Below are 26,201 nucleotides of genomic sequence, written 5' to 3'. Positions count from 1 at the left end.
TTCCTTATTAGCATTTTTCCCCCACTAAGTAGTGGACCTCTATTTTCCTTTGTCCTTCTCTTGCTCCTAATGTACTTGTAGAACCTCTTCTTACTACCGTATGTCCCTTGCTAGGTGTAATTTGTTTTGTGTCTTAGCCTTTCTTATGTTATCCTTACTATGTTTCCACTATTCTTTTATACTCATCTTTAGCAATTTGTCTGTATTTTCACTTTTTGTAGGATTCCTTTTTGATTTTCAGGTCATTAAAGAGCTCTTGATGCAGCCATATTGTCCTATTACTATTCTTCCTATCCTTCACAGTGGAATAGTTTTCTCCTGTGTTTTTAATATTGTCTCTCTGAGAAACTGCCAGCTGCCTTGAGCTCCTTTTTCCCTTAGGCTTTCTTCTCATGGGTCCCTACCTACCAGGTCTCTGAGTTTGTTAGTCTGCTTTTTTGAAGCCCACTGTGCTTATTCTGCTGCTTTCCTTCCTTTCCTTAGAATTATGAAATCTGTCATTTCATGATCACTTTGAGCAAATTGCCTTCAACCTTCAGATTCACAAGCTATTCCTCCCTGTTAGTTAGAATCAAGTTTAAGATGGCTGCCATTGGTTATTTCCTCCATCTGAAACAAGAAATTGTCCCCAGCACATTTTGGAACTTAATGGACATTTTGTGTTTTGCTATGTTACTTATTCAACAGATATTTGGGTACTTAAAGTCCCCCATTACTACCAGGATTTTGTATTTTGGATATTTCTGTTTATTTTAGAAATGTCTCATCCACCTTCTCTTTCTGATTTGGTGGTCTATAGTAGGCCAATACCATTACGTCACCCCTTCCCCTCCCTTTATCTTCATCCACAGACTTTCAGCTGGTTGGCCTTTCAACTCCATCTGGGCCTCAGAACAAGTGAATACATTCTTGATGTACAGTGCAACATCTCCTCCCTTTTTTCCTTGCCTGTCTTCACTCAACAAGCTGTACCCCTCTATACCAGTATTCCAGTCATGAGATTTATCCAATCAAGTCTGTGGTGCCAATTAAGTAATAATTTAGTTTATATATTAATACTTCTTCGAGTAGCATCCCTGTGGGTTCTCCACGTTTGGTGCACATGCACTCTTGTGCCTTTGATTGGAGATTTTTGGTTGCAGTGCCCATTCGGCCTGCATGTGTGTCCTACACATCCTTGTGTCCCATACTGAGGCTACATAGGGCTGTGCAGGTGAACCACATTCAGTTTCTTCTCAACTGCCTTTGGACTGAGATGGAGTCTAGCGCATGCCTGTTTGCTGCATACTTATTTGCATCTTTTATTAGTGTTTAGCTGTATAGTTCCAGCAGGTTTAGTAACTTGTAGTTGGAATGTTTGTTCTCTTTTTTTTTTGTCTTTTCTTCTTGGCAAGTGGCTGCATCCATTCCCCTCAGAGGGAAACACATTTGCAAATTTTATTAGCTTCACATTGGCAGTGAAATAGGGAGTTTAAATTTCTCACACATTTAAGTTATTTGTACTATTATGAACCTTATTCAAAGTAAAAAAAATGGAAATTTTTGTAACTCTAAAGAGGTGGTGTTTAAGTCTAGAAATGTCTTAACTAGGGTTAACTTTCCGGTGAGAAATTAAATGGATACACTGAAGAACACAAAGTTTGTGTACATAAACTGTAAGGGTATGGTCACACTGACTTAATTTTGCATTTGGCTTTTCCTATGTACTAAAGAGCTACTTATAATATACTTTCATATAGTTCAGTTCATCTTCAGATGCTTTTGCTAATATTGTTCATTTAAACAAGGGGGAAAAGAAAGTACATCGTGTTATATTTGATAACCCTAACAGAGTTGTTAGTAATGAATTTTCATTCTTCTAGGCTTCGATCTTTTGAAGTAAGAATTCTAATTTTTTTCATTTACTATAGTCTTTTTTTTCTTGTGGATTCACCAAATTCAGCTTTTCATGGTAGAAAAACTGAAACAGAGACAATATTGAAGGAAGGCAAGATTAGCTGGTCACTGTTTTTGTTGTTGTTGTTGTTTTTTAAAAGACTGATTAAACACACTAAAATTTCAATAGAATGTCATTTAAATTTTCTTTGAAAGTTAGGAAAAATGATACTTGTTTTACAGGAAAAGTTTTCAAAGTCTGGACCAACTCTCTGCGGAAGTTAGTCTTTCTCAGACATCTCTGGACCCAGGTAATTCACAAGATGGAGCTGGAAAGCAAGATGGATTAAATTTACTAAGTGAAGGTAAAATACTGCCTAAAAGTTACACTTTGTTCAGGTCCTTGTTAATACTTTTTAATAAATACTTTCAAGTACTCTTCAATTTCAGCAATCAAGGCATCTTGCTTTTCTTCTAGGGAACAAACTTGCAACCTGATATGTGCAAGGAAATAAAATGTATCTTTTCAAAGTTAATGTGTGTGACTCGACTGATTTTTCCCAAGCACCTTATTGAAAATACATTTGCATGTATCAAGTCCCAATGATATGAGTAGTACATTATTTTGTGCTGTGTTTAAGGCAAGGCTTTATATTGACTTCAAATATTATTGTTACATTTCCCCCTTCACCATGTGGGATCTGGTGTCATTTTTCTGCTACAATTAACCTAAGGTTCCATGAGTCCAGTCATTGGGCTTTGCAGCTCCCTTTCAATGTTATTCTCCCACACTTTTTACTTTCTTTCCTACTGTCCAGTCTAATTTTATCGAGCATTCAGATGCTGCTTTTGTCTGTGATGCTGTAGGCTGCCATATGTTTTCCATTAAAATTAAGGGATAGCGAAATAAGGTAGGCAACAGACAAAATCAGTGGCTAGCACTACACATCTATATCTTCTGTTTTCTTTCAGTTACCCTCTTGTGGCCAACTGTGGATAAGCAGGAAGGTGCAACAAGACATTTGAGACTCTAAATGTTTAGTATGAGTTACTATAAAGAATTCCTCCCAATCCCTCAAACGTTAGTCACGTGCAACCTGGGAAATAAAAATTCTTTTTTTAAAAAACATATCTTTAAAGGCTATGATCAAGTTATTTTTTCCCAGTTAAAAAACTGTCGTCATGAACAGTGCCTTAAAATCTAAATCTGTTTTAAGACCCATTGCGTGCACTAGTTCACTTAAAGTAATTGCTAGTTCAGTGTTATGGTTAACATTGAGAAGATACATCCTGCGCTTGGTCCCTCTGTAATAGCAGTGTTGTTTCTTTTATTTTTGCCACATTTGACACCATTTTACGACTTCAAGTACTAGCTCATGTCCTTTCCACTGTAGGTGTGTGCATGCCTCGTGCACAGCTGTCAGAGAATTTTTTCCCTGAGCGGTACCTGTTTGGATTGCCCAACTGTCTTCTGTTGCCATGTACCACTGCATGTTGGTATTCAAGGGCAAAGCCTCCCCGACTCCCCTCATTTACTCGTTACCGCAAGTGGTGGTGGTTGGAGTGATTGCTGACTTGTTGTGACAGGTGCTCCCCTCACTCCTTTGTGTACATATCCTGCTATTGTTAGTTAATTAGTTTAGTGGTAGTTTGTTTAGCTAGCTTTTAGTGCTAGGTTTTCGTTTTAGGTCTCTTGACCACTTTTAATCTTTTGGTACCAAAACAATGCCCTGCTCACTGAGGTTTAAGTTCTGCCAGACTTGCGCTAAACCTGTGCTGGTCAGCGATCCGCACCCGGGCCAGATTATAATGTTTGGGAGAATCCCACATTCATTACATTTGTAAGGGATTCAAGCCCTGCTCAAAGAAAGACAGAGGTGAGGCTCGAGTGCTTACTTATTGAGGCAGCGCTTCGCCGTCCATCAGAATCATCTTACAGGAAAAGATTCCTAAGTACATCAACAGAATACCCCACCAGAGATGTCTGTGGCACCTCGGTCCCATTTGTCGGTACTGAAGAAAATGCTTATGCCTTCCTCAGGCTCAGTGGGTCAATACCAAAGCCACACAGAGGCAGAGACTCTGCAAAATGTTCAGGAGGAAGGCTCTCCCTGGGGCACTCGTTGCCTAGGAAGAGGGGACTGCTGCCTCCAGAACCTGTACCAAGTCGAGGCCATCCAAGAACTTTGTGGAGCCCTCAGACAGTGCCGATCACTACCACTCCAGAGGCGTATGCAGCTGCAAGGGACTGACATAGATTCTTGGTACTGGTATCACCAGTATTACAAGAAGGACTACAGCCAGTATTGATGGCTGCAGGTTTTACCTCACCATGTCAAGAAACTGCAGAACTGTTACTGCTCAAGCTTCCGCAAAAGCCAGTGCAATAGACAGGCAAGCCTGTGGTGATATCCCCACTACCACCCATCTCTGGGCTTCGACTACCTCTCACCCAGCTCCAACTGGTTCTACCTCTCTGTTTCTGGAAGTTTCAGGTTCTTCATCTTCGGTCTTGAAGATGAGGTTGTCTGTATGACATCCAAGACAAGGAACATAACCTCCATCACAATCTTTGGGACCACAGGCCATGCAGCAACTCAACACTGAAATCCTTCTAATGGACGGTGGCCTGGGCAAGGATGGGGCCTTGGTCCATATCAGTGGCTCTTTTGGACACCCTGGCATGTCCCCCCTCCAGCTAGGACCTTTCCCCAATCATCTCTGTATCCTTGAGAGTGCTTCGGGGGCATTGGAACGGAGGACATCATACACCAGTACTCAGTGCTAAGATGGGTACCAATCAGCCAGAGATCACTGAGGCAGCTTCTCCTCTGCAAGACATAAATCACCTTAGAGCCACCTCTTAGTCTTCTTCACCAGATGAGGCTATTGAGCTGACAAATGATTCACCACCACAAGAGGACACCAGAGCTCAAGATCTTTTGAGAAGGGTGGTTTCTGTCTTTGATATTCAGGCAGAGGAGGTGTGTGCAGGCTCTCACTAGCTGGTGAACTAGTATCGATGTATCCAGTATTGATGGTTCTGCCAACTAACAAAGTCATTATAGAGCTTGTTAAGGCGCTTTGGCAGACACCTTCTGTGACACAGAATCATAGAATATAAGGGTTGGAAGGGACCTCAGGAGGTCAACTAGTCCAACCCCCTGCTCAAAGAAGGACCAATCCCAAACTAAATCATGCCATATAACCCAGGTTACAAATGGGACTGTTTGAACTGCTGTGCCCCCTTAATTCTCCAGTTCAGGGTGGGTTTTGCAGTGGTTTGCTGATGAACAAACCACCCCTGCCAGGCTCTGTTCACTCATAGCCCTTAGCATGCAGTCACATCCAGCTGAGTTGCATGAATGCTCTCCCACCCACTGATGCACTACACACAAGACAACACTTGCCAGCTTTCTAGTCGCAGCCTTGTACCCCGAAATGTGTCTTGTACTGTGCAGTCCATTCACTGTACAGTATAAGCTCATATAACTCCGTTATTCCAACAAAGGGTAATAATTATCACCACCTTTGTTGTTCTAAGCAGTCTCCCACACACTTTAATCCAAACTCACTGCTTAAGATAAAACAGTAAAATGTTTATTAACTATAGAAAGAAGGATTTTAAGTCATCACAAGTCATGAGGCATAAAGGTCGAAATTAATTACAAAAGCAATAAAAAATAAACACACAAGTCCTATTTCTAAACTTTACCAAGCTAATTCAGATTTGAAGTAAACAGATTTGGGACAACAAGCATCAGTGCTAAAAGGGAAAGATTCAAAGAGACTGGATCTGTTTGGTCGGAAACTTTGTTCCACAGGAAGTCTGCAACTCAGGATTGCAAACCAATAGGCACCTGAGTCACTATGACTTCACTCTCTGGAAAAAATATTTTAAAATTTAAAGGCAATTCACCAAAGGACGGTAGGCAGGAGTTTGCAGTAATGGTAGATGAGGGTAAACTGGTTGCCAGGACTGCTCTCCAAGACAGTTGAGATAGCGCAGACAGGGCTGCTCAACCATAGCATCAGCTATTACTATGAAAAGATGTTCACGGTTGCAATCATCTGGGATACCCCCAGAGGTCCAGCAGACCATCCAGAACCTCTCTTTCGAAGGTGTCTCATTATTTTCAGAGAAAATGGATGACCGGCTCTATAGCCTGAAAGATTCATGGGCCACATTAAAATTTCTTGGAATCTATACCCCAGCGATGAAAAGGAAACAATTTCATCCAGAGCAGCCATAAGGGCACCAAGTTTTTGCTCCCTGGTCCCACGATGCACCAAGGAGAAAGGGCAGGGGTTACAGAAGGCATCTTTCACTGCCCTCTTCTTGAGCATCAGCTAGCTCATCCCATCCAGCCGCCTTGTCCAAACAGGCATTTTAATGGGTTGGTTGAGGGCAGGGTACCAGTTACCATAGTTCTATGTGTTTCCCAGTCATTTATCCCACTTCCTAAGCAATTGGACCCACATAACATTAGATTGGTTCATCTTAAGCAGGGTGGAAAAATCACATCTGCAAAAATTAAGAGTCCATGTGTTTGTGTACCTGGATGACTGGTTGATTAGAGGTCAGTCTGAGGCTCATGTGTTATCCAGTGTATCCACCGTCCTGTCCCCGTTTGATGCACTGGGACTTCTGCTGAATCAGGACAAATCAATCCTAAAACTAGTACAGAGAATAGAGTTCATTGGGGTGCTCTTGGACTCCACAAAGGCCAAGGCCTTTCTGCCACAATTCAGGTTTGAAACATTACTGCTGAGGCTGAAACATACCCATTCACTATGGCACACAGCTGCCTCAGTGTCCTGGGTCACATGGCAGCATAGTCCTACGTAGTTCAGCATTCCAGGCTGCATCTTGGAAAGTTGCAGGCATGCCTAGCTTCAGGGTGTGCCCTGAATCATTGTAATTTGGGCAAAGTGGTTCCAGGGCCAGTGTCGGTGTTGTCATTGTTGGTTTGGTGGTTGGACCCTCTGAAAGTCTGTGTAGGTCCCCTATCTCTCTGCTACCAACCTCACTCTAGTCCCAGATGCATCATCCCTGGGTTGGGGAGCTCATATGAGGTCCCTGCAGACTCAGCGTCTCTGGTCATCTCAAGATCAAAAGACTTATATAAAAGTCAGAGAGCTAAGATCAGTACATGTAGCTTGCTCAGCCTTCCTCCTCCTGATAGTGGGAAATAATTCAATTTTAACACACAACTCTTCAGTTATGTTTTACGTAAGCAGACAGAGCAGCACAATCAATTCAAGTGTGCCAAGAGGCAATTCGCCTTTGGGACTTTCACATAACCAACTTGATTCATCTCAGGGCTCCTTACCTTCCAGGAATACAGAACATGTTAGCTGATTAGCTGAGCAGATCCTTTCTTGAGTGGTCATTACGCCCAGATGTGGCTAGATCCATCTTCCAGCTCTGGGCGAATTCCCCAAGTTGACTTATTTGCAACAAAGACTAGAAGAAAATGCCATCAGTGTTGTTCCAGGGGAGCTCTCAGCTGGTAGCTCACTGACAGATGCTTTTCTCCTATTCTGGAAGGATTCCCTATTATACACCTTCCCTTCAATTCCTTTGCTACTCAGGGTCATGTCCAAAGTGAAACAAGACCATGCTCATCTCATCCTTCTAGCACTGAAATGGCCTTGTTAACACTTGTACTCAACTCTACTAACCTTGCTAATTGAGCCTCAATTGTCTGTCCTGTTGGACCCAAACGTGATTTCCCAGGACCAGGGTCACTTGCTCTATTCCAGACTCTGTTCCCTCCATCTGACAGCCTGGATGCTTAATAGATAATACCCTTTGAAAGATCCTGTTCAAAGGACATTCACAAAGTGCTTCTGAATTGCAGAAAACCCTCAACTGGGAGCACTTACCCGGCTAAGTAGAAATGCTTCTCCATTTGGTCCTGTCAGAAAGCTGTATCTCCAGAGCGGACCTGGACCGCATACTGGACTGTCTTCTATATCTAAAACAGAGTTTGGCTATTAGCTCTATAAGGTTCCATCTGGCAGCTATTTTGGCCTTCCACAACTTGGTGGATAGTAGATCCCTTTTTTCCAATCCCATCATCATCAGATTCCTAAAGGGCTTGGTCAGATTAAATCCACACATGCAAGATCCTGGGATCTGAACTTGGTCCTAATAAAATTGACAGGACTGCCCTTTAAATCCCTTGCAACTTGCACTCTGCTTACCTCTATGTGAATGTAGCATTTCTAGTGGCCACCACCTTGGCCAGAAGAGTGGAAGAGTTGAAAGTCCTAGTGTCATAGCCTCCATATACAATTTTTAATAGGTTTAAGGTTTATCTTCATCCTCACCCAAAATTTCTCACTACGGTGATCTCTCTAATTTTCATGTTAATCGAGTAACCTATCGGCTGACTTTCTGAAACCTCATGCCCAGAGCGATAAGGAGAAACTTTTTGTTGAATGTGAGAGAGGCTCTAACTTTCTAACTGGAACATACCAAATTATTTAGGACCTCTACTCAGTTGTTCGTTGTGATTGCGGACAGAACTAAGATGCTCGGAGGATTTCATTCTGGATCTCTTTATACATTCTTTTGTTACCTGCTGGCTAATATAGCCCCCCCCAGCTAGGGTATTGACACATTCTACTAGAGCACAGGCAATATCACTGACATTTGTAAACTGGAGATTGGTCATCTGTCCTTACCTTTGCTTCCTCAGCCCAGGGATAATGACAATTTTGGATAGGTGGTCTTACAAGCACTGTTCAGGTTGACCTTGAGCCCATCTCTATGATTGTCTATCTGTGAGTTCCCTACAGTGGAATGGACCTATGCAAGCACTCGAAAAAAAAATGGTTATCTACCTTTCTGTAACAGTTGTTCTTCGAGTGTGTTGCGCATGTCCATTCCACGACCCGCCAGTCTTTCCCTATCAGAGTCTATCCAGCATGAAGAAACTGAGGGGAGTCAGAGGTGGCTCTGCCTCCTTATTCCAGCACATAGTGGCGCATGACAACAGAGGTTTCTCAGACCACCCTGATGGGTATGGCTGAGGGAAAAAATTCTCCAACAACTCTGTACGAGGCATGAGCACATACCTACAGTGGAATAGAAGAACATTTAGAAAAACAAGAGTTACAGAAAAGTAGGTAACTTGAGTTTTTATGTATTTTAGGGTTGTATCTGTATTTGTATCTGTGAGATACTGAGATCTCTCACATCTAGTGGAAGTCAGGGCCTTAGATGGTTCAGATTTTGCTATAATCTGTTGTAAGATGAATTTTTTTAATGCAGTGCTGCACTTATCATAGACTCGTAGAAATGTAGGCCTGGAAGGAACCTCCAGAAATCAAGTTCAGACACCTGCACTGAGGCAGAACCAAGTAAACTTGGTTGACTATCCCTGACAGGTGTTTTTCTAACTTTTTCTTAAAAACCTCTAGTGATGGGGATTTCACAACCTTCCTTGGAAGCCTATTGCAGAGTTTAATTACCTATGTAGTTAGAAGATGTTTTTCTAATATCTAACCTTAATCTCCCTTGCTGCAGATTAAGCCCATTACTACTTGTCCTACTTTCAGTGAACACGGAGAACAACTGATCCCCATCCTTTTTCTAACATCCTTAATATATTCGAAGACTGTTATCAGTCCCCCTCCCTCCCATGGTCTCTTTTTCTCAAGATCAAACATGCCCAGTTTTTTAACTTTTCCTCAAAGTTTCCTGAACCTTTTATAATTTGACACTCTCCAATTTGTCCATGTTTTCCTAAAGTGTGATGTCCAGAATTGGACATGGTACTCTGAACCCTTGCCAGTGCCACGTAGAGCAGGACAGTGCCCCCCTATGTCTTACATACATGTGGCAGAGTGCTGGGAACCAACAGCTTGAGTCAGCACTCTGATCAGTTAAACACCAATTAACTCCCACCAGGGTGGACTTGACTGTACCTAATTAATCCTTCCCAGCTCATTCTAATCTGCTAAAGAGTTAGTTAGCCCATTAATGCAAAGGGTAGAAGGCGGCACTGGAAGGAAATGCTGGAGGGAGAGGCAGGCTAGCGGAGCCAGAACCAAGAAGGTGCAGACAGCTTTTCCTTCTCCTCTTCTTGGGAGAAGGGTGAGGAGAAACTGATGTTATAAGTGCTGTGGTGTATGGATCAGTAACGTGGTGAAAAGAGTAAGGAAATAAACTACACAGCAGTGTTTAACACATGAAAGCCTCTGAATAGTCTGCATAGACAGAGCAGAAGATAGGCATGCCACTCCGCCCTGTCACAATACAATATATATATTCTTATGGTAACATTTGAAAATGTGGTTTTCTGAATTGCAGATTTTTAATATAAAGTACTGTTGAAAGGGGTTGTTAAGTCCATTGTGAGAGTGATATTTTAGCTTCTCGGTTGTCAAACCCAACTGCTGATCCCAAAGAGTGCTGTTGTATGCTCAACATAATTTATACCGCCCCCCTCCCCCACCCAAGAGTGTTCTGGCACCTAATAACAACCAACTCCACCGTGACACTCTTGCTGCCTCTGCCAGGTGACATGAATATCTATCTCTCAGCTCAACTATAAATGCTAATGCCTCCCTCTACATCACCTTTATCTCATCTCTGAGATTTCCTAGTTGCCAGTTATCCAGCTGGAAATTTAGGTAACTTTCCTGATAATAGTAATGTTATGTTCCAAAATCCCTTTTCACCACATCCAAAGTTTTAGAATTCGTATGGTGGATGCATACTGCTGAACTGAAGTAGTTAAATTATTTTTCCCAGCTTTCCCATATATTTTCTCAGAATATTAAGTTTAAAAAAACCTATTTTTTTTTCTAGGGATAGAGTGAGTGTAGATCTTTAAGGGTGTTCACTTTAGTTCATTCCATAAGCACTGTATTTGGTCACTCAGTTCTTTTTTTAAAATGTTCAGCAGATGTAAGACTTAAATTATTCAAAGATCCATTGGAAGATGCTGAAAGAGAGTGGATTATTTTCACTATACTGTTTTTTTCCCCCAAAGGTAGGGCTTCCCTTTAAATGAGAATCCAGAGGCACAGTGTTCAGAAATGCCTACTTTACAGATGCAAAGTTCCTTGAACTTTTGGTGGACTGGGTTGCAAATACAATATAGTGCGTGAGATGTCTTAGTCATCTGTTCAAACCCAGTTCAGGTTGGTGGCAACCAAAAGCTGTTATCTGATCCCTGTTTGGTGGCTTGTGGAAATAAGGTGATCTCACTGGGTAAGTGTCTGCCTGTCACAAAACGCACTACCATAATTGGCACTAATTAGCTCCACTGTTGGCAGGGAGGAAGTGGGTTAAATTGACATGTTGCTTGACCTAGCCTCATCTCTGGAGGTCTGGTCCCTCCAGGTTGCATGTTTGTGAGGTAATATGGGAAGTTTGCACTGACACTGCCAGAGTAAATCTGATCTCTTTTATGAGGAATTATCAAGAGGGATGAAAAACAAAACATGCTTATCTTCAGTAATAGCATTTACTGATTCCAATGGTTTTTTTCCAACAAAAGTTAAAAGCAATAAATCTCTGGTCATAGCATAATTCTGGTAATTTACAGCTGATGTTTGGTTGAAGCCTTAATGGAAAATTTTCTTACTGATTAATTTCCTTTCTGTTAGCAGTGTCTTCCACAATTCTGGACATCTGGGCTGCTCTTGTCTCACTGCTCATGGAGGTGGATCAGAATTTTGGTGTCGCGTGGTCTGGCCACACCCTCTCTGCTCCTTCTTGCTGCCAGATGAGTTATTCCCAATCTGTTAAATTTGCATAACATCATGAACAAATATTCCAGAGATAACGAAATAGCTACATTAGACCAAGAAAGATGGTCGTACGGTAACAATTCCACTTAATATCTGACTCTCAACTCATGAGTTATCCAGGGTGGGTAGAACTGTAGGAGACACTGCTAGCAGAAAGGAAATTATCAGTAAGAAATTTTACATTCTGGAGTTCAGAGTCTCCCACAATTCTGGACATCTGGGAAGTAGCGAGCACTGAACAGGTATAGGGAGGGTTATGAAACAAAAGTTTGGTAGGAAAGAAGTCCTCCGTCCCCTTTTTGTGAGCTTGCTCAAAAGTTTCTGTTATTTCTGGCGACTGCACACAGCACCTCCCTGCCAAAGGAAGCCTCTGCAGAAGACAGAAATTCCACCTAATAGTACTTAATGAAGGTGTTAGCTGTAGACCAACTGGCTGTTTTGTAAATTTCCAAAGTGAACACACTTGCTCATTCCAGCCAGGAGGTTGGTAAGGATCTTGTGAAGTGTGCTTGATCCATTCTGGGGCAGAAGCCTCTGATGATTTTGTAGGCTTCCACAATACATAATCTAATCCACTGAGCAACAGAGGACTTGAAATCTGAGTCCTTGGCATTTTGCGTGGGAGGGCATGAATAAGGAGACCAATCCTCTTGCAGATTTTTGTATGCTTGAGTTAGATTTTCAACACTCCTCTGACCTCTAAGGTGTCTCACACCTTTTCAGTTGGATGTTGTACTTTTGGACAGAATGAAGGAAGCACAAGTTCTTTGGAAGTATGGAAGGAGAAATTTACCTTAATAAGAAAGGATTCTGGTGTTCTGAGTGCCACTTTTGCCTTGTGGAACACGCAGTAAGGCTCCTGTATAGATAAAACTGCCAGCTCCGACACCTGGCTCACAGATGTGACAGCTACTAAGAAAATGGATAAATTTTTATTAATTTTTTTACTTAATGGATAAATAAAAGGTCAACACTGAAGTCAGAGGCTCAGAGGAATGGCTTGTCAAAGCCCTCAAAAATAGTGAAAGACCCCATTTGGAGAAGAGTGGCATGTCAGTCTGGCTAACCAGACTGCTCAAAGCAATCTGCTACCTGTGGATTGTCTTCCAGGGAGCCTGAGAAGTATTTTGGTGTCTGCCTTGGTACAATTCACAAGTTGGCTGCTTGGACTAAAGGATCTGGAAGGCAGATGGGCATGCCTTTGCAGACATTGTTGTGGGCTGACCACTATTGTAAAGAGTTGAACACCTGTGCTGGAACCTATACTTTATCTTCCTTGCGTTCCGTAGTGTGATCCCACACTGCTAATATGAAAGCTTGAAGACTTCTGGTGTATGATTGTGCCCATGGAGATCCATATGCCTGACACCACAAGTCCTAGCAGTTGGAGGCATAGTGCTGTAATAGGTCTCCTGTGGCTCTGGAGCAAGAAAATAAATTCGTGGACCCAGAGAACTTTTCTTGGCATTGAAGCTGGGTGCCTGGAGAAGATTTCACATTCAAGATGTGACCTTCTGTGCTGTGATGGAACTTTGATCAGAATGTCATCCAGGAAGGGGTACAGGATAGAGGAGTTTCCTGTGACCTGAGTCTGGCCATTATCACAATCAACATCTTTGTAAAAACCCTGGGGGCTGAGGAGAGGCCAAACAGGAGTGTTAGGTATTTCCAACATTTCCTGCTGTTTACAAACTACAGAAGTCTGTGAGGGCAGAGTCTGATGGAAATATGTGTTGTCTGGGTCAACTGAAGTCAAGAAGTCCCTTCTGGGACAGGTATGATACTGTAGAGGCCAGGATCTCCATCCAAAACTTTTTCTTTATCCACTTGTTGCTTTTGAGATCAAGAATGGCTCTGATACTCACCATTTGCTGCTGTATAATTAAAGAAGATGGAGTAGAACCTGGAGAACCTTTCTTCTGAGGGAACCCACTCTATCGTTCCCATATTCAAAAGATATTTTGTTCTGGATCAGACTGTGCTTTACAGGGCCATTGGAGCTGGGTGACTGGATGAAGACTGGATGGTTGGAGCCTGCAGCTCAAGGGGGTCTCTCTCGCTCACTATACCCCTGACCCATTTGTCTATGGTCAGTGAAAACCATTCTTCTAAGAAATGGGAAATTCTGCCCCTGAGCTTCTGCTCTGGGTGGAACCTATGCAATCTTTGTCATAAAGTGGATTTGGGAGGGTTGGGGGCTGAAGTCCCACTGGAATTTCCCCCGGTACTTCGATTCTAGTTTTTCCCTCAGTGAATTTGTTGTTCCTTTGCTGGTAAATGATAAACCTGGTACCTCTGTGAGGATGAGAAGCAAAGGGAGTGCTTCTGTCCGAAGGCTGGTCTATTTTCTATTCTGAGGACCCTTAGTGGGGAAAGGAGAGACTGTTTAGATTTTGCCATCTTGTCAGCCACTATCTTATCCAGTTTTTCTCCAAAAATGAGGGAGCCTGTAAACTTGGCTGAGCATAGGACCTGTTTAGAGTAAGTATCCATCTTCGAGGGTTGAAGCCATAGGCGGTGCCTGGTTACTGAACTGGAAGCCATGGCTTGGGCGGAAAACCTAATTGTATCCATTGAGGTGTCAGCTACAAAGGCTGTTTCTGGGAAGACTCTTGAAAGTGGAGCCAAAGTCAGGGTCATCTCAAAGCCCTAAGGGCAAATGTTCCAGCCAGGAAAGAGATGCTCCTGCAAAGCAGGAAGCTGCCAGGAACACTCGGAAGGTGGAGGAGGAATCTGGAAGGAAGAAGTAGAAGAGGCATGGTCAGACCATGTGGCACCAAAATGCTGATCTGCCTCTGTGAGCTGTAGAGAGAGGAGAACTGTCTAGACATCTAGAATTGTGGGAGATGCTTGGCACAGTAGCATGTTTCCCTAAAAACTGGTGACTGCATTTGTGCATGTGTGCTATGTTGTATTGAGGATGAACATTCTATAAAAGGATACATATACTGACCTTCTCTCTTCCCTCAGTGTTAACCCTGCTCAGGTAAATCTAGTATTAAGAATTTCACTGTAATAGTGATTAACGTAATTCTGTTTTAACAGGGAAAGAAGACACTCCATCATTGCTTGGTCTTTGTGGCTCTCTGACTTCTGTAGCAAGTTATAAATCTCTTACAAGTCTGAAATCAAGTGAATACCTTGCAAGTCCTACAGCAGAGATGACAAGTCCAGGTCTAACTCCATCTTGAGCAGATATACATAACAAGGAAGAGCTTTTGTGTTGTATGCATTCAAACATAATTTGACTTGCTGTGAAGACTCTTAAAGGTTCAAGCAAGCTAAAGAATATGCTGCTTTATTTTGTCCTTTTTTTTGTAATAATCTATTTAAAGAAAAGTCACAAAACTTACATCCATTGTCTGTCATGCTTTTCTTTAAAAGGATTTTTCCCAGACTTACCCTTTGAGATCTTAAATTGTTAAAGAATCCCAGTCAGGTACAGAATGTATGTATGATTTAGTAACAAATGATTACCTTTTAGAATGAAATATGTGAACATCAGTCTTCTACCAAACTGTTGTGATCTATGTTCCTCAGGCTCTTAACTAGAGCACTTCCTTGCACTGCTCTGCATATTTGTCAACACTTGCAAAAGAGACAGGGAATAAGTCTTGGCAGACTAGTAAAGGAATATCTGAATTCCAGTTTACATTATATTACAAAACACTGCTTGTTTAAATATTTTTTAACCTGCATATGTTCTATTATGTAGAATCTTAAATAACTTATTTAACCTGTTAGATGTTTTGAAATACTGACAGGTAAGTGTTAAACGTGCATTCCCATTATCATTATGCCACTTAGAGAGTTGATTTTTATGTTCAGATAAGGCCATATTAAGAAACAGTATACATTCCTAGGTTTTAATGATGGGACAGAGTAACAAATCTTATAAATCGGGATTACTTCCAACTTTGATTGTGGGACCCAAATGAGGAAGAACTTTGCAGGTAGAAGGTGCATCTTAGTTAGTTGCTTTTTGTTACTGACTTATGTTAATGTAAAGGTGGGGGAAACATGGTTATGTCATCACCTTGGAGCTTTGGGAAACCCCACCCCCCATGTCCATTGTAAAGGATCTCAGGAGTAAAAAAGGATTAGAATGAAATGTTGACAATTTAAATGACGAATATTCTCCCATGAGAGTTTTGGATAGGTATTTTTCTTGATTATTCTGTGCAGTAATACTTAAACAGAAGTTAATCCTTTAAAATTCTAAAGCCTCTAATTAAGCTACTGATATGAATTACCTGAAAACATTTTTAAATTAAGCTAAACTTTACATCTTCCCAGTTTAACTCACCTTTAAAGTTTGCAAATTAATTTTTGAATTGCAAACTGTAGTCTTACATCTTTGTAAGATGTAATGAGTCCTTTATCTATGAATTTTGCTACTAAGGTAATGCTTATCAGTATCTTTTAAAAAAATATTAAATGCATGTAAGTGTGTTGTATTTATTAATCAAGAGGAAAATGCTTTGTTGTGCCAAAGAAGTTTCAAATATTGTTTACATGAGTGGCTTCAATATTAATAGGGTTATCTAATTAGAGCATACTTTCAGATAGCTTTTTGTTTACAGTCAGATACTATATTCTATACTCTTGGCTTTATTTATATTTGCCAGAGAAATGTGCCTCTTGTAATTTTACCCTGGGCACTACTAGTTTTTCAAAGGGTGGGATAAAGAAAAATAGGCAATCTAATCATTCTTGTAAACAGAAGAATGCAGGAATGTTGCCTTGATAAACATGTGAAATGACACATTTTCAGAACTGACTAATCCATTCTAATGATCTCTGAAATAAGATGAAAACAGTAGTGCTCCTTTCCTAAGGTCTACCAGAATGCCTATTACTGCATAAAGTAATTTCCTGGTTCTTGCACTACGAACCTGCTCTCATGGCAATTTAGTAGCTTAATTGAACAGTATTCATTAAATATTAATTTCAAAACTAGAGATGCATTTTTAATACAAAGATAATGAGGGAAGCAGGACTCCATAAAGGTAAATTACCGATTTGTGTACAGTAACTTGAGCAACTTGTGCTGTTCTAAACATTTCTCCCAATACATCACAGTTCTTTGGCTATAATCATGATTTTTAGTCATGTCCGCAGATAGCTCTGTTGGAGGAGCTGCTATAAAATTCATCTGTCATGTAATTTAAGTTTTGTGTAATCTTTCACACTAGTATTAGTTAGTAAATGTCAATGTTTGTGCATGAGGAAGCTGGTTGTATATGTGTCCGTTCTAAATGCTGTCCATTTTCCAGAAATAGTTGAACAAAAATAAATGCCAAAATTTGTGTATTTTGTTGCCTTGCTATATTATAACTGTTGCATGTAAATTAAACGTTTTGTACCATTGCCACTACTAGCTCTTGTCTCTGTACTCTTCTAATCAAGTGTAAAGTAAGATCACTTACACACTTAGTATCATGTGAGCATAAAGCAACTTAATTGTGTTCTAATAGTCCAGAGGTGACCAGCGTGAGCCTGAGAAGGAGCCAGAATTTATCAATGTACGTTGCCAAAGAGCCACAGTAATATGTCAGCAGTCCCCCATCAGCTCCCCAGTCCCAGTGCCTCCTGCCCTGCACCTCCCGATCAGCTGTTTCGTGGCATGCAGGAGGCTCGGGAGTGAGGGCATGGAAGGCTCAGGGGAGGGCGCAGGAGGGTGGAGTGAGGGCAGGGCTGTTGCAGAGCCAGGGGTTGAGCAACAGGGGGCACCCCCAACACATTGGAAAGTTGGCACCTGTAGCTCCAGCCCTGGAGTCGGTGCCTTTATAAGGAGCTGCGTATTAACTTCTGAGGAGCTGCATGTGGCTCCAGAGCCACAGGTTGGCCACCCCTGTAATAGTCCTAAAGAAGTGAAAATTAACACTAGACTTTCAGAAGACCTTAAATTAAGTAATATCAAAGAATATGCATTTCCTTTTAGCATGAGTGATATGGAGACTATAAATTAATCCCAAACATTTAAATTGTGCTTTGACTTGGAATCTGTGCCAGCAAAAACAAAACAAAATCCAAAAAAACAGTATAATCACCTTTTTTAAAAAAGATAACTATTCTAAACTATAGAATAGCTATCTTTAACACTCGCCTCAAGGTGCTGGCTCTATTCCCAATTTTTATCTACTAAATATTCCCTGTTTTCATCCATTAAATTGCAATGCAGTTAACAGTACACCAGGATTTTCTGTTTACATAATTGCTGTAGTTGGCACAAGGACCTTAAACAGTCATGAATGGGAGAAGAGGAAATCCATGAATCTTTTAATATGTGATCCGCGTTATGAAAGTTTGAACTCCTGGTTTAGATTCAAAACATAAGGTTAAGCTCAAGTTCCTTCCTTTACCAACTGAACATATGATTTTCTGACAAAGTCTCCTTAATAAAGTACTTCATACAGGCAAAATTAATCATTTGAAGTAAAGAAAGGAACACCTAAGCTTACATTTGAAATGAGAAAATGATGGTTCAGTGGGCTTCAAAGAAGGGATAGGTATTGCCATAAGTTATCATTGAGGCCAAGAGTTTGACAGGATTTAAAAACTTATTAGGTAACAATAGGCTTGTCTACACTACCCTGCAGTTTGGATTAGAGAGATGTGAACAGCACTGGAGCAGTCAAAGTGCTATGCTCTAACTTCCTTGTGCAGATGCACATTAAAATATTCTTGCTTTGCATTAACATAATCCTCTTCAGACAGGCTTACATTAATGCAAAATAGGAACCGTTTCATTCGCACCTGCTGCATCCACATGGGGAAGTTGCAGTGCAGCATATTGACAGGCATTATTGTTAATATCTCTGTAGTCCAAACAGCAGGGCAGTGTAGACATAGCCTTAAGTTTACATCCACAGTCCAATTAGTTAGGATAAAAAAGGGTGTTAAACATTTGCTTTAGGACATAAGTTAACCACTAACTAAGACAAACTTTTCTTAGGGGCAGCTTATTTTGCAAATATCCACTATGGCATTTCTTGCACCTTCCTCTGAAGTACATGTTGTGCCACAATACGCCATAGCCTGACATCGATATTAAGACAGGGTGGGCAAACTTTTTGGCCTGAGGGCTGCATTGGGTTTCAGAAATTGTATGGAGGGCAGGTTAGGGGAGGCTGTGCCTCTGCTCCCCCTTGCTTCTTGCCCCCTGACAGGGCCCCCCCGGGACTCCTGCCCCATCCAATCCCCCCTGTTCCCTGACCATCCCCAGAACCCCTGCCCCTGACCGGCCCCCACTGCCCCATCCAACCCTGCTCCTTCCTGACTGCCCCCCGGGACCCGTGCACCCAATTCAACCCCCCCCGTTCCCTGCCCTCTGAAGGCCCTGACCCCTATCCACACCCCTTACCACCACCCTGAACTCCTCTGGCCTCTATCCAACCTGCTCCCTGCCCCCTCACCATGCAGCAGAGAGCACCGGGTCAGGCCATGGCTCTGCAACTGTGCTGCCCGGCCATCCAGAGCGTTGTGCCCGCAGCACGGGAGGGGGGACAGCAAGGGAGGGGCTGGGGCTAGCCTCCTGGGCCAGGAAGGGTCCCATGGGCCAGATGTGGCCCAAAGGCCATAGTTTGCCCACCTCTGGTTTAAGAGCTTTCAAAGCTAAGATACTCCAGAGGAAGTCATAAAACTTTCATGCAGTATTTATGCACTACATTATAAATAACATTGAGCACAGCTGGTGGAGCTATCTACATTCTGACACATGAGGGCTGAAAACCATTGCACTCTAACTGCAAATTCTACTCCTTCCCAGTCTAAATCTTTTTTTAGGTTTCTAAGAAATTCACCTTGATCAAGTGGCATTACATAACTGAATTATACACATCACAAAAAGCACTTTTCTTTCTGTGTTAAATGTGTCTTCTAGTTTAATCTTATGCTTTCATTGTTCAGAGCAGGGATTCTCTTTTCTGTATTTGTAGAACACAAGCATGTCACTGGTTGCCACTATAATAAGTATTTAACAAGTGGATTCCTAACCTTTTTGCTAAAAATCCTTTGGCAGTCTAATAGTTGGACAGAGGGCCCTCAGCTCCCCTCTTCTGTGCACTGGCACAATTGTCATACTTATCATCTTTGTCCATTTTGTATTCTATTTTTGTTTTAAGCTCTTATTCACCTGAAGGCAACATCCTGCCTGGGTTGAGAGCATCCAGAGTTAATTCTGTGGGGCGGGGTTGCCTGTTCTTTCACCCAAGAAGAGAGTAATGGCCAGGGCTGGCCCACAACATTTTGGCAGCTGAGGCGGGGAGCTCAAATGATCCCCCCATGCCCCCTTCGGCCAAAACTTTGAAAGGTCTCAATTCTGCTTTCTTCCTGTTCTTCTCCTCTCATGGTACTGCTCTGCTACCTACACCAATAAAGGAGAACTAACAACTTAAAATGCCTTGTTCAAAAATTTTAAGTAACACATTTGCTGTTCAGGCATTTGAAAGTTAACTTTTCTTGTCTGCATAGTAAACACTGGCATTTTTATCTGTTTGAATAATCAAAGTGGTGCTTTCCGTGCCTTCTTGGTTGCAAAGATTTAAACTGCTTCCTTAAGGTCCACAATCTGGGCCAGCTCATGCTCTGTTGAGATGGTTGCAAGGTGACTAGCCTCTCCTGTGTCATTGTAGAGCGTACATGTGTTTTTATTAACTTCAGCTTGGAGAAGCTGTGTTCTCTACTGGCAACTGTTTCAGGAAGTGTTAGCAGTATGCACAGAGCAACAAAAGCATTTGGAAAGAGGGTGGTCATCTTATTTGTGCACATATATTCCAGAACAGCCTTTGGAGTTGATCCTGCTGAAATGTATCTTGAAAGGGCTTTCAGTTCATCGCCTAAATCACTCGCATCAATATCACGCATGTCATCATGTGTCAACACTGTCTCTAGTGCCCTGCATTGCTGGTGTAGGTCTTCTTCGTGCATGTCATCAGTGTCAACACTGTCTCTAGTGCCCTGCATTGCTATAGTGAGGAGTTTTGGAATATCATACAACACCCCAAACATACTGCTGTGTTCCTTGAGCTGCATGAAACATTTTTCAACTGACTGTATTGCACAATCTAGCACCTGGTTAAAGAATTCAACTTTGAATTGTTGTTTGGGGTCTCTTAGGGATTATCCCGTGCCTCCTAATCAAAATGTCTTCTTCTTTGGTGACTCTTGTATTCTTGAATGGGTGGGAAAATAGCTTCAGTGTAAAGTTCCTCTGCCAAATTCTGTGCACTCTCTTCAGAATGTTTTGAAATCCCTCATCTGACTGACTATTGACTATTCGACATTGGTGAGGCCTCATCTGGAGTACTGTGTCCAGTTTTGGGCCCCACACTACAAGAAGGATGTGGATAAATTGGAGAGAGTCCAGCGAAGGGCAACAAAAATGATTAGGGGTCTGGAACACATGACTTATGAGGAGAGGCTGAGGGAACTGGGAATGTTTAGTCTACGGAAGAGAAGAATGAGGGGGGATTTGATAGCTGCTTTCAACTACCTGAGAGGTGGTTCCAGAGAGGATGGTTCTAGACTATTCTCAGTGGTAGAAGAGGACAGGACAAGGAGTAATGGTCTCAAGTTGCAGTGGGGGAGGTTTAGGTTGGATATTAGGAAAAACTTTTTCACTAGGAGGGTGGTGAAACACTGGAATGCATTCCCTAGGGAGGTGGTAGAATCTCCTTCCTTGGAAGTTTTTAAGGTCAGGCTTGACAAAGCCCTGGCTGGGATGATTTGATTGGGGATTGGTCCTGCTTTGAGCAGGGGGTTGGACTAGATGACCTCCTGAGGTCCCTTCCAACCCTGATATTCTATGATTCTATGACTGGTAAGACTGTAGGTATGACGTCCAGTTGTTCCATTGCTCCAGATATATCAAGTTCAACACCTTGGAGCCTCTTGCTTACAACATTTATTTCAAACAGTATGTCATGCCACAACACTAAGCCACACAGAAATTTGAAGTTATGTGTGTTTCTGGTGATTCCATTTCTCTCTGCCACTGTTCTCTCACAAACAGTTCCTGTCATAGCATTAACCTCCATAATGGCAACAATGGCATCATCTATCTTCCCAATTTGGTGTTTGATAGGCTTTATCGCCTCCACTCAACTTTCCCATCATGTGGCACTCAGTGGTTTGTGTCAGAGAGGATGTTCCCAGATGTTGCTTCAAAATTTGCCATCAGTGAGTTGATGCAGAGAAAAAAAATACATAGATGCTTTGAATTACATTAAAAAATTCAGCAGTCTCACCAGAAGCTGATGCTGCATCACTGACCATCAAGTTCAATGAATGAGAACTGCATGGGACAAAAAAAGCTCGAGGGTTTAACTCTCGGATCCGTGTCTGCACTCCTCTGTTCTTTCCTCATGTTGGCACCATTATCGTAGCCCTGACCTCTCATGTCAGCTATCACAATTCCCGTATCTTCCAGCTTTTTAAGAAGCACATTTGTCATACCAGCTCCTGTAGTATCATCGTCAATAAATTCTAGAAAATGCTCTCTGACAGTCACCATTGCAGGGACATTTTCACTAGGTTACGTTGTTGTTACAAAACGCACCATTAAAGTCATTTGTATAGCTGATGTCAGGTATGCAGTCCAGAATAACAGAGTAATATCTTGCTGATTTCAGATCTGCCACAATCTTCTGTTTGACTTTTGTTGCCAGTAACGTATGATCTCATTTTGAATTGTTTTTCCAAGGTAGTGGTGTGTGTACATTTCTGGGGTGGTGACTCTTCTTAGATGCTCTTGGAGTACAGCATCAAACTCAGACATCAGCTCCACAATTTTAAGGACGTTTCCATTGTTTGGCACATACAGGTGATCTTAAGTGCCACGCAGTGCTAGGTTTTGGGTAGCAAGCATTCTCACAATGGCAATGAGCCTTTTCAGAACATTTTGCCAGTAAAGAGAGACTGATGCAATCTTCTCTTGATGCTGATTATCTATGGTGGCCTTTAACCTTAGCTTCATCTCAAGCTCTTTCCACCTATGGAATGCTCTCTGGTAATTTGCTGCCTTCTCATGGCATGCCAGATTTCTTGCCAGATTTTTCCAGTCCTTTGTTCCTTTAGAACCCAATGTGGCTGGAAGCTTAGAGTGGAAGAGTTTGCAACAAAAACAGTATGTAGCATTGTGAGTTTTTGAGTACATAAGCCATGGCCTCTCCACTCTGTCACATTGGGGATTTCGTGCCAGTAATGTATTGGATGGAAACTTCTATTTTCATTGTCTTTTGGAGGATATGAAGTTTTTCACTTGCTGTGGCCCATGCAGCACAAGGAAGTCCCTCAGGCTACTGCTCAAGTGGGTCCACAGTCCTGGATCATCTAGATTTAAGGAACTAAACTCAGCAGCAGCTATTTCTTGCGCCTCCACCACACTCTTTTGTGATCTACACTTTTCTTCAGGAATGTGCATGGTTACATCCATTTGCGATGGAGATATGGATGCTGCAGTAGCTGCCAGGTCACCTGCACTCTGACTAACTGGAAGATCAGGCATCTCCTCACCAATCACATCCTCACTGGGGCCGGAAGGCTCACTGTGAACATTTGTGTCTATGTACCTCAAGTGAGCTCCTTCCTGCTTAGACAGAAAAGCTTCATTTGCTTTCTTTCTTTTTCTGAATGCTGCCCCAGAGGGGCGTTTTCTTCTTTCACTCATGATTGCTGTTCTGTGCCAGCTATAGTGGCTCTCAACACTCAATTGAAGAGGACAAATAAGCAGGCTGATAGCAGATATCAGCATCTTAAGGGCCTAACTGGCTCCTACTACTTCAGTTGACTGCCTGTTCTCCTCAAGTGGGTTCAGGGAAGCAGCAGGAAACAGGTAGCTCCCTGAGAAGCTGGTGTTAATCAGTCCAGGTTCCTGGGGGTGCTAGAGAGGTACATAAGAGGCTCCTCCTCCTCTCTCTCCCTGCAGCTCCTGCTGCTTTCTGTTATTCCCTCTCACCTTTTCTCCTGCCTCCCTGTTATGTCTCTTGTGCCCTCCTTCCTCCAGCACAGCAGTCCACCATCTCTGTGCAGCTAGAGCAGAGAGAATACATATGTACCAGCAGCAGACACAATTTTCTACTCTCTGGGTCCTAGGGGCGCCCCCTCCCCCAGTCTGGCACCTGAGGCAGCCGCCTCAGTTCGCCTCATGGTAAGGCGAGCCCTGGTAATGGCAGAAGACAGGTGATAAACACCCTTGATGACTCAGGTCTTTGACCTTTTGAGGCACTAGTCATTGTGACTCCATTTCCTGTATAGACTGTGACCTCAACAATAAGTGTTACTGGAAAAACTATGGGTCTGTCACAGTGAAGTAAATGGCTGTTTTATTTATGATCATGCCTCTGGTTTTAAATTCATGACTAAAACCAACTATAGCAGGAGCACAGAATAGGTCATACTGGTGGGGGAGTGGCACTATCTGTGAAAGAAAATGTAGAGACAAATGAAGTAAAAATCTTAAATGAACCAAACTGTACCACAGAATCTCTGTGGATAGTAATTCCATGCTTGAATAAGAATACATCAGTAGGGATATACTACCAACCACCTGAACAGGATGGTGATAGTGACCATAAAATGCTCAGGGAGATTAGAGAGGCTATAAAAATAAAAAACTCAGTAATAATGGGGGATTTCAGCTACCGCCTATTGTCTGGGTACATGTAACGTCACGATGGAATGCAGAGAGAAAGTTTCTTGACACCTTAAATGACTGTTTCTTGGAACAGCTAATCTGGAACCTGCAAAAGAAGAGGCAATTCTTGCTTTAGTCTTAAGTGGAGCACAGGATCTGGTCCAAGAGGTGAATATAGTTGAACCGCTTGGTAATAATGGCCATAACCTGATAAAATTTAACATCCCTGTGGGGAGGGAGGAATACCAAAGTAACCCACCATGATAGCATTTAATTTAACAAGTGGGAACACCACAAAAATGAGGAAGTGAGTTAAACAGAATTTAAAAGTAGTGCCAATCCCTACAAGCTGCATGGAAACTTTTTAAAGACACCATAATAGAGCGTCAATTTAGATGTATACCCCCAAATTAAAAAAAAACATAGCAAGAGGACCAAAAAAGTGCCACTATGGCTACAAAACAAAGTAAAAGTAGTAGTTAGAGGCAAAAAGGTATCCTTTAAAAAGTGGAAGTTAAATCCTGTTGAGGAAAATAGAAAGGAGCATAAACCCTGGCAAGTGAAGTATAAAAATATAATAAGGCAGGCCAAAAAAGAATTTGAAGAACAGCTAGTCAAAGACTCAAAATGTAACAGCAAACAAAATTAAGTATATCAGAAGCAGGAATCCTCTTAAACAACCAGGGGGGCCACTGGACGATCGAGATGCTTGCTGAGCATTAAAGGAAGATAAGGCCCTTACAGAGAAACTAAATGAATTCTTTGTATTTGTCTTCACAGTTGAGGATGTGAGGGAGATTCCCAAACTTGAGTCATTCTTTTTAGATGACAGATCTCAAGAACTGTCCCCAATTGAGGTGTCATTGGAGGTGGTTTTGGCACAAATTGATAAATTGAACAGTAATAAGTCACCAAGATCAAATGGTATTTACTCAAGAGTTCTGAAGGAATTCAAATGTGAAATTGCAGCACTACTAACTCTGGTATGTAAATCATACATATCTGCTATCATTTAAATCAACTTCTGGTCCAGATGACTGGAGGATAGCAAATGTGATGCCAATTTTTAAAAAAGGGCTCCAGAGGTGATCCCGACAATTACAGACTGGTAAACCTAACTTCAGTAACAGGCGAATTGGTTGAAACTATAGTAAAGAACAGTTATCAGACACAGATGAACATGATTTGTTGGGAAAGAATCAACATGGTATTGTAAAGGGAAATCATGCTTCACCAATCTACTAGAATTCTTTGAAGTGGTCAACAAGCATGTGGAGAGGGGTGATATAGTGTACTTAGATTTTCAGAAAGCCTTTGACAAGGTTCCTCACCAAAGGCTCTTAAGCTGTCGTGATAAAATGGAAAGTCCTCTCATGGATCAGTAACTGGTTAAAAGGTAGGAAAGAAATGCTGGTCAGCTCTCAGAATGCAGAGAGGTAAACAGTGGTTCCCCTGAGGGGTCTGTACTGGGACCAGTAATATTCAACATATTCATAAATGATCTGGAAAAATGGGGAAACAGTGACGTGGCAAAATTTGCAGAGGATATAAAACTACTCAAGATAAGTCCCAGGCAGACTGCAAAGAGATACAAAAGGATCTCTCAAAACTGGGTGACTGGGCAACAAAATGGCAGATGAAATTCAATGTTGATAAATGCACACTGGAAGTAAAGTAATGCACATTGGAAAACATAATCCCAACTATACATATACCATGATGGACTCTAAATTAGCTGTTACCACTCAAGAAAGAGCCTTGGAATCATTGTGGATAGGTCTCTCAAAATATCCACTCAATGTGCAGTGACAGTCAAAAAAGCTAACAATGTTGGGAATCATTAGGAAAGGGATTAATAATAAGACAGAAAATATCATACTGCCTCTGTATAAATCCATGGTACGCCCACCTCTTGAAT

The 26,201-nt window shown here is 41.9% G+C and overlaps 1 protein-coding gene across 3 annotated transcripts in view; it reads left to right on the top strand.

Moving 5' to 3' along the window:
- Positions 1–14,840, top strand: part of RUNDC3B (RUN domain containing 3B) — a 139,826-nt gene extending 124,986 nt beyond the window's left edge. For 2 of the 3 annotated variants that reach the window (XM_074945981.1, XM_074945978.1), the window contains 2 exons: positions 2,119–2,240; positions 14,692–14,840. In XM_074945981.1, the coding sequence (XP_074802082.1) occupies positions 2,119–2,240; positions 14,692–14,837 (268 nt within the window). In that variant the 3' untranslated portion in view covers positions 14,838–14,840. The remainder of the gene's footprint in view (positions 1–2,118; positions 2,241–14,691) is intronic. The other variant, XM_074945979.1, reaches the window with a different exon arrangement.
- Positions 14,841–26,201: the final 11,361 nt, after the last annotated feature.

The sequence above is a fragment of the Natator depressus genome, chromosome 2, assembly GCF_965152275.1.
Source record: "Natator depressus isolate rNatDep1 chromosome 2, rNatDep2.hap1, whole genome shotgun sequence".
NCBI lineage: Eukaryota > Metazoa > Chordata > Testudines > Cheloniidae > Natator > Natator depressus.
This window is presented reverse-complemented; position numbering and strand designations above follow the sequence as displayed.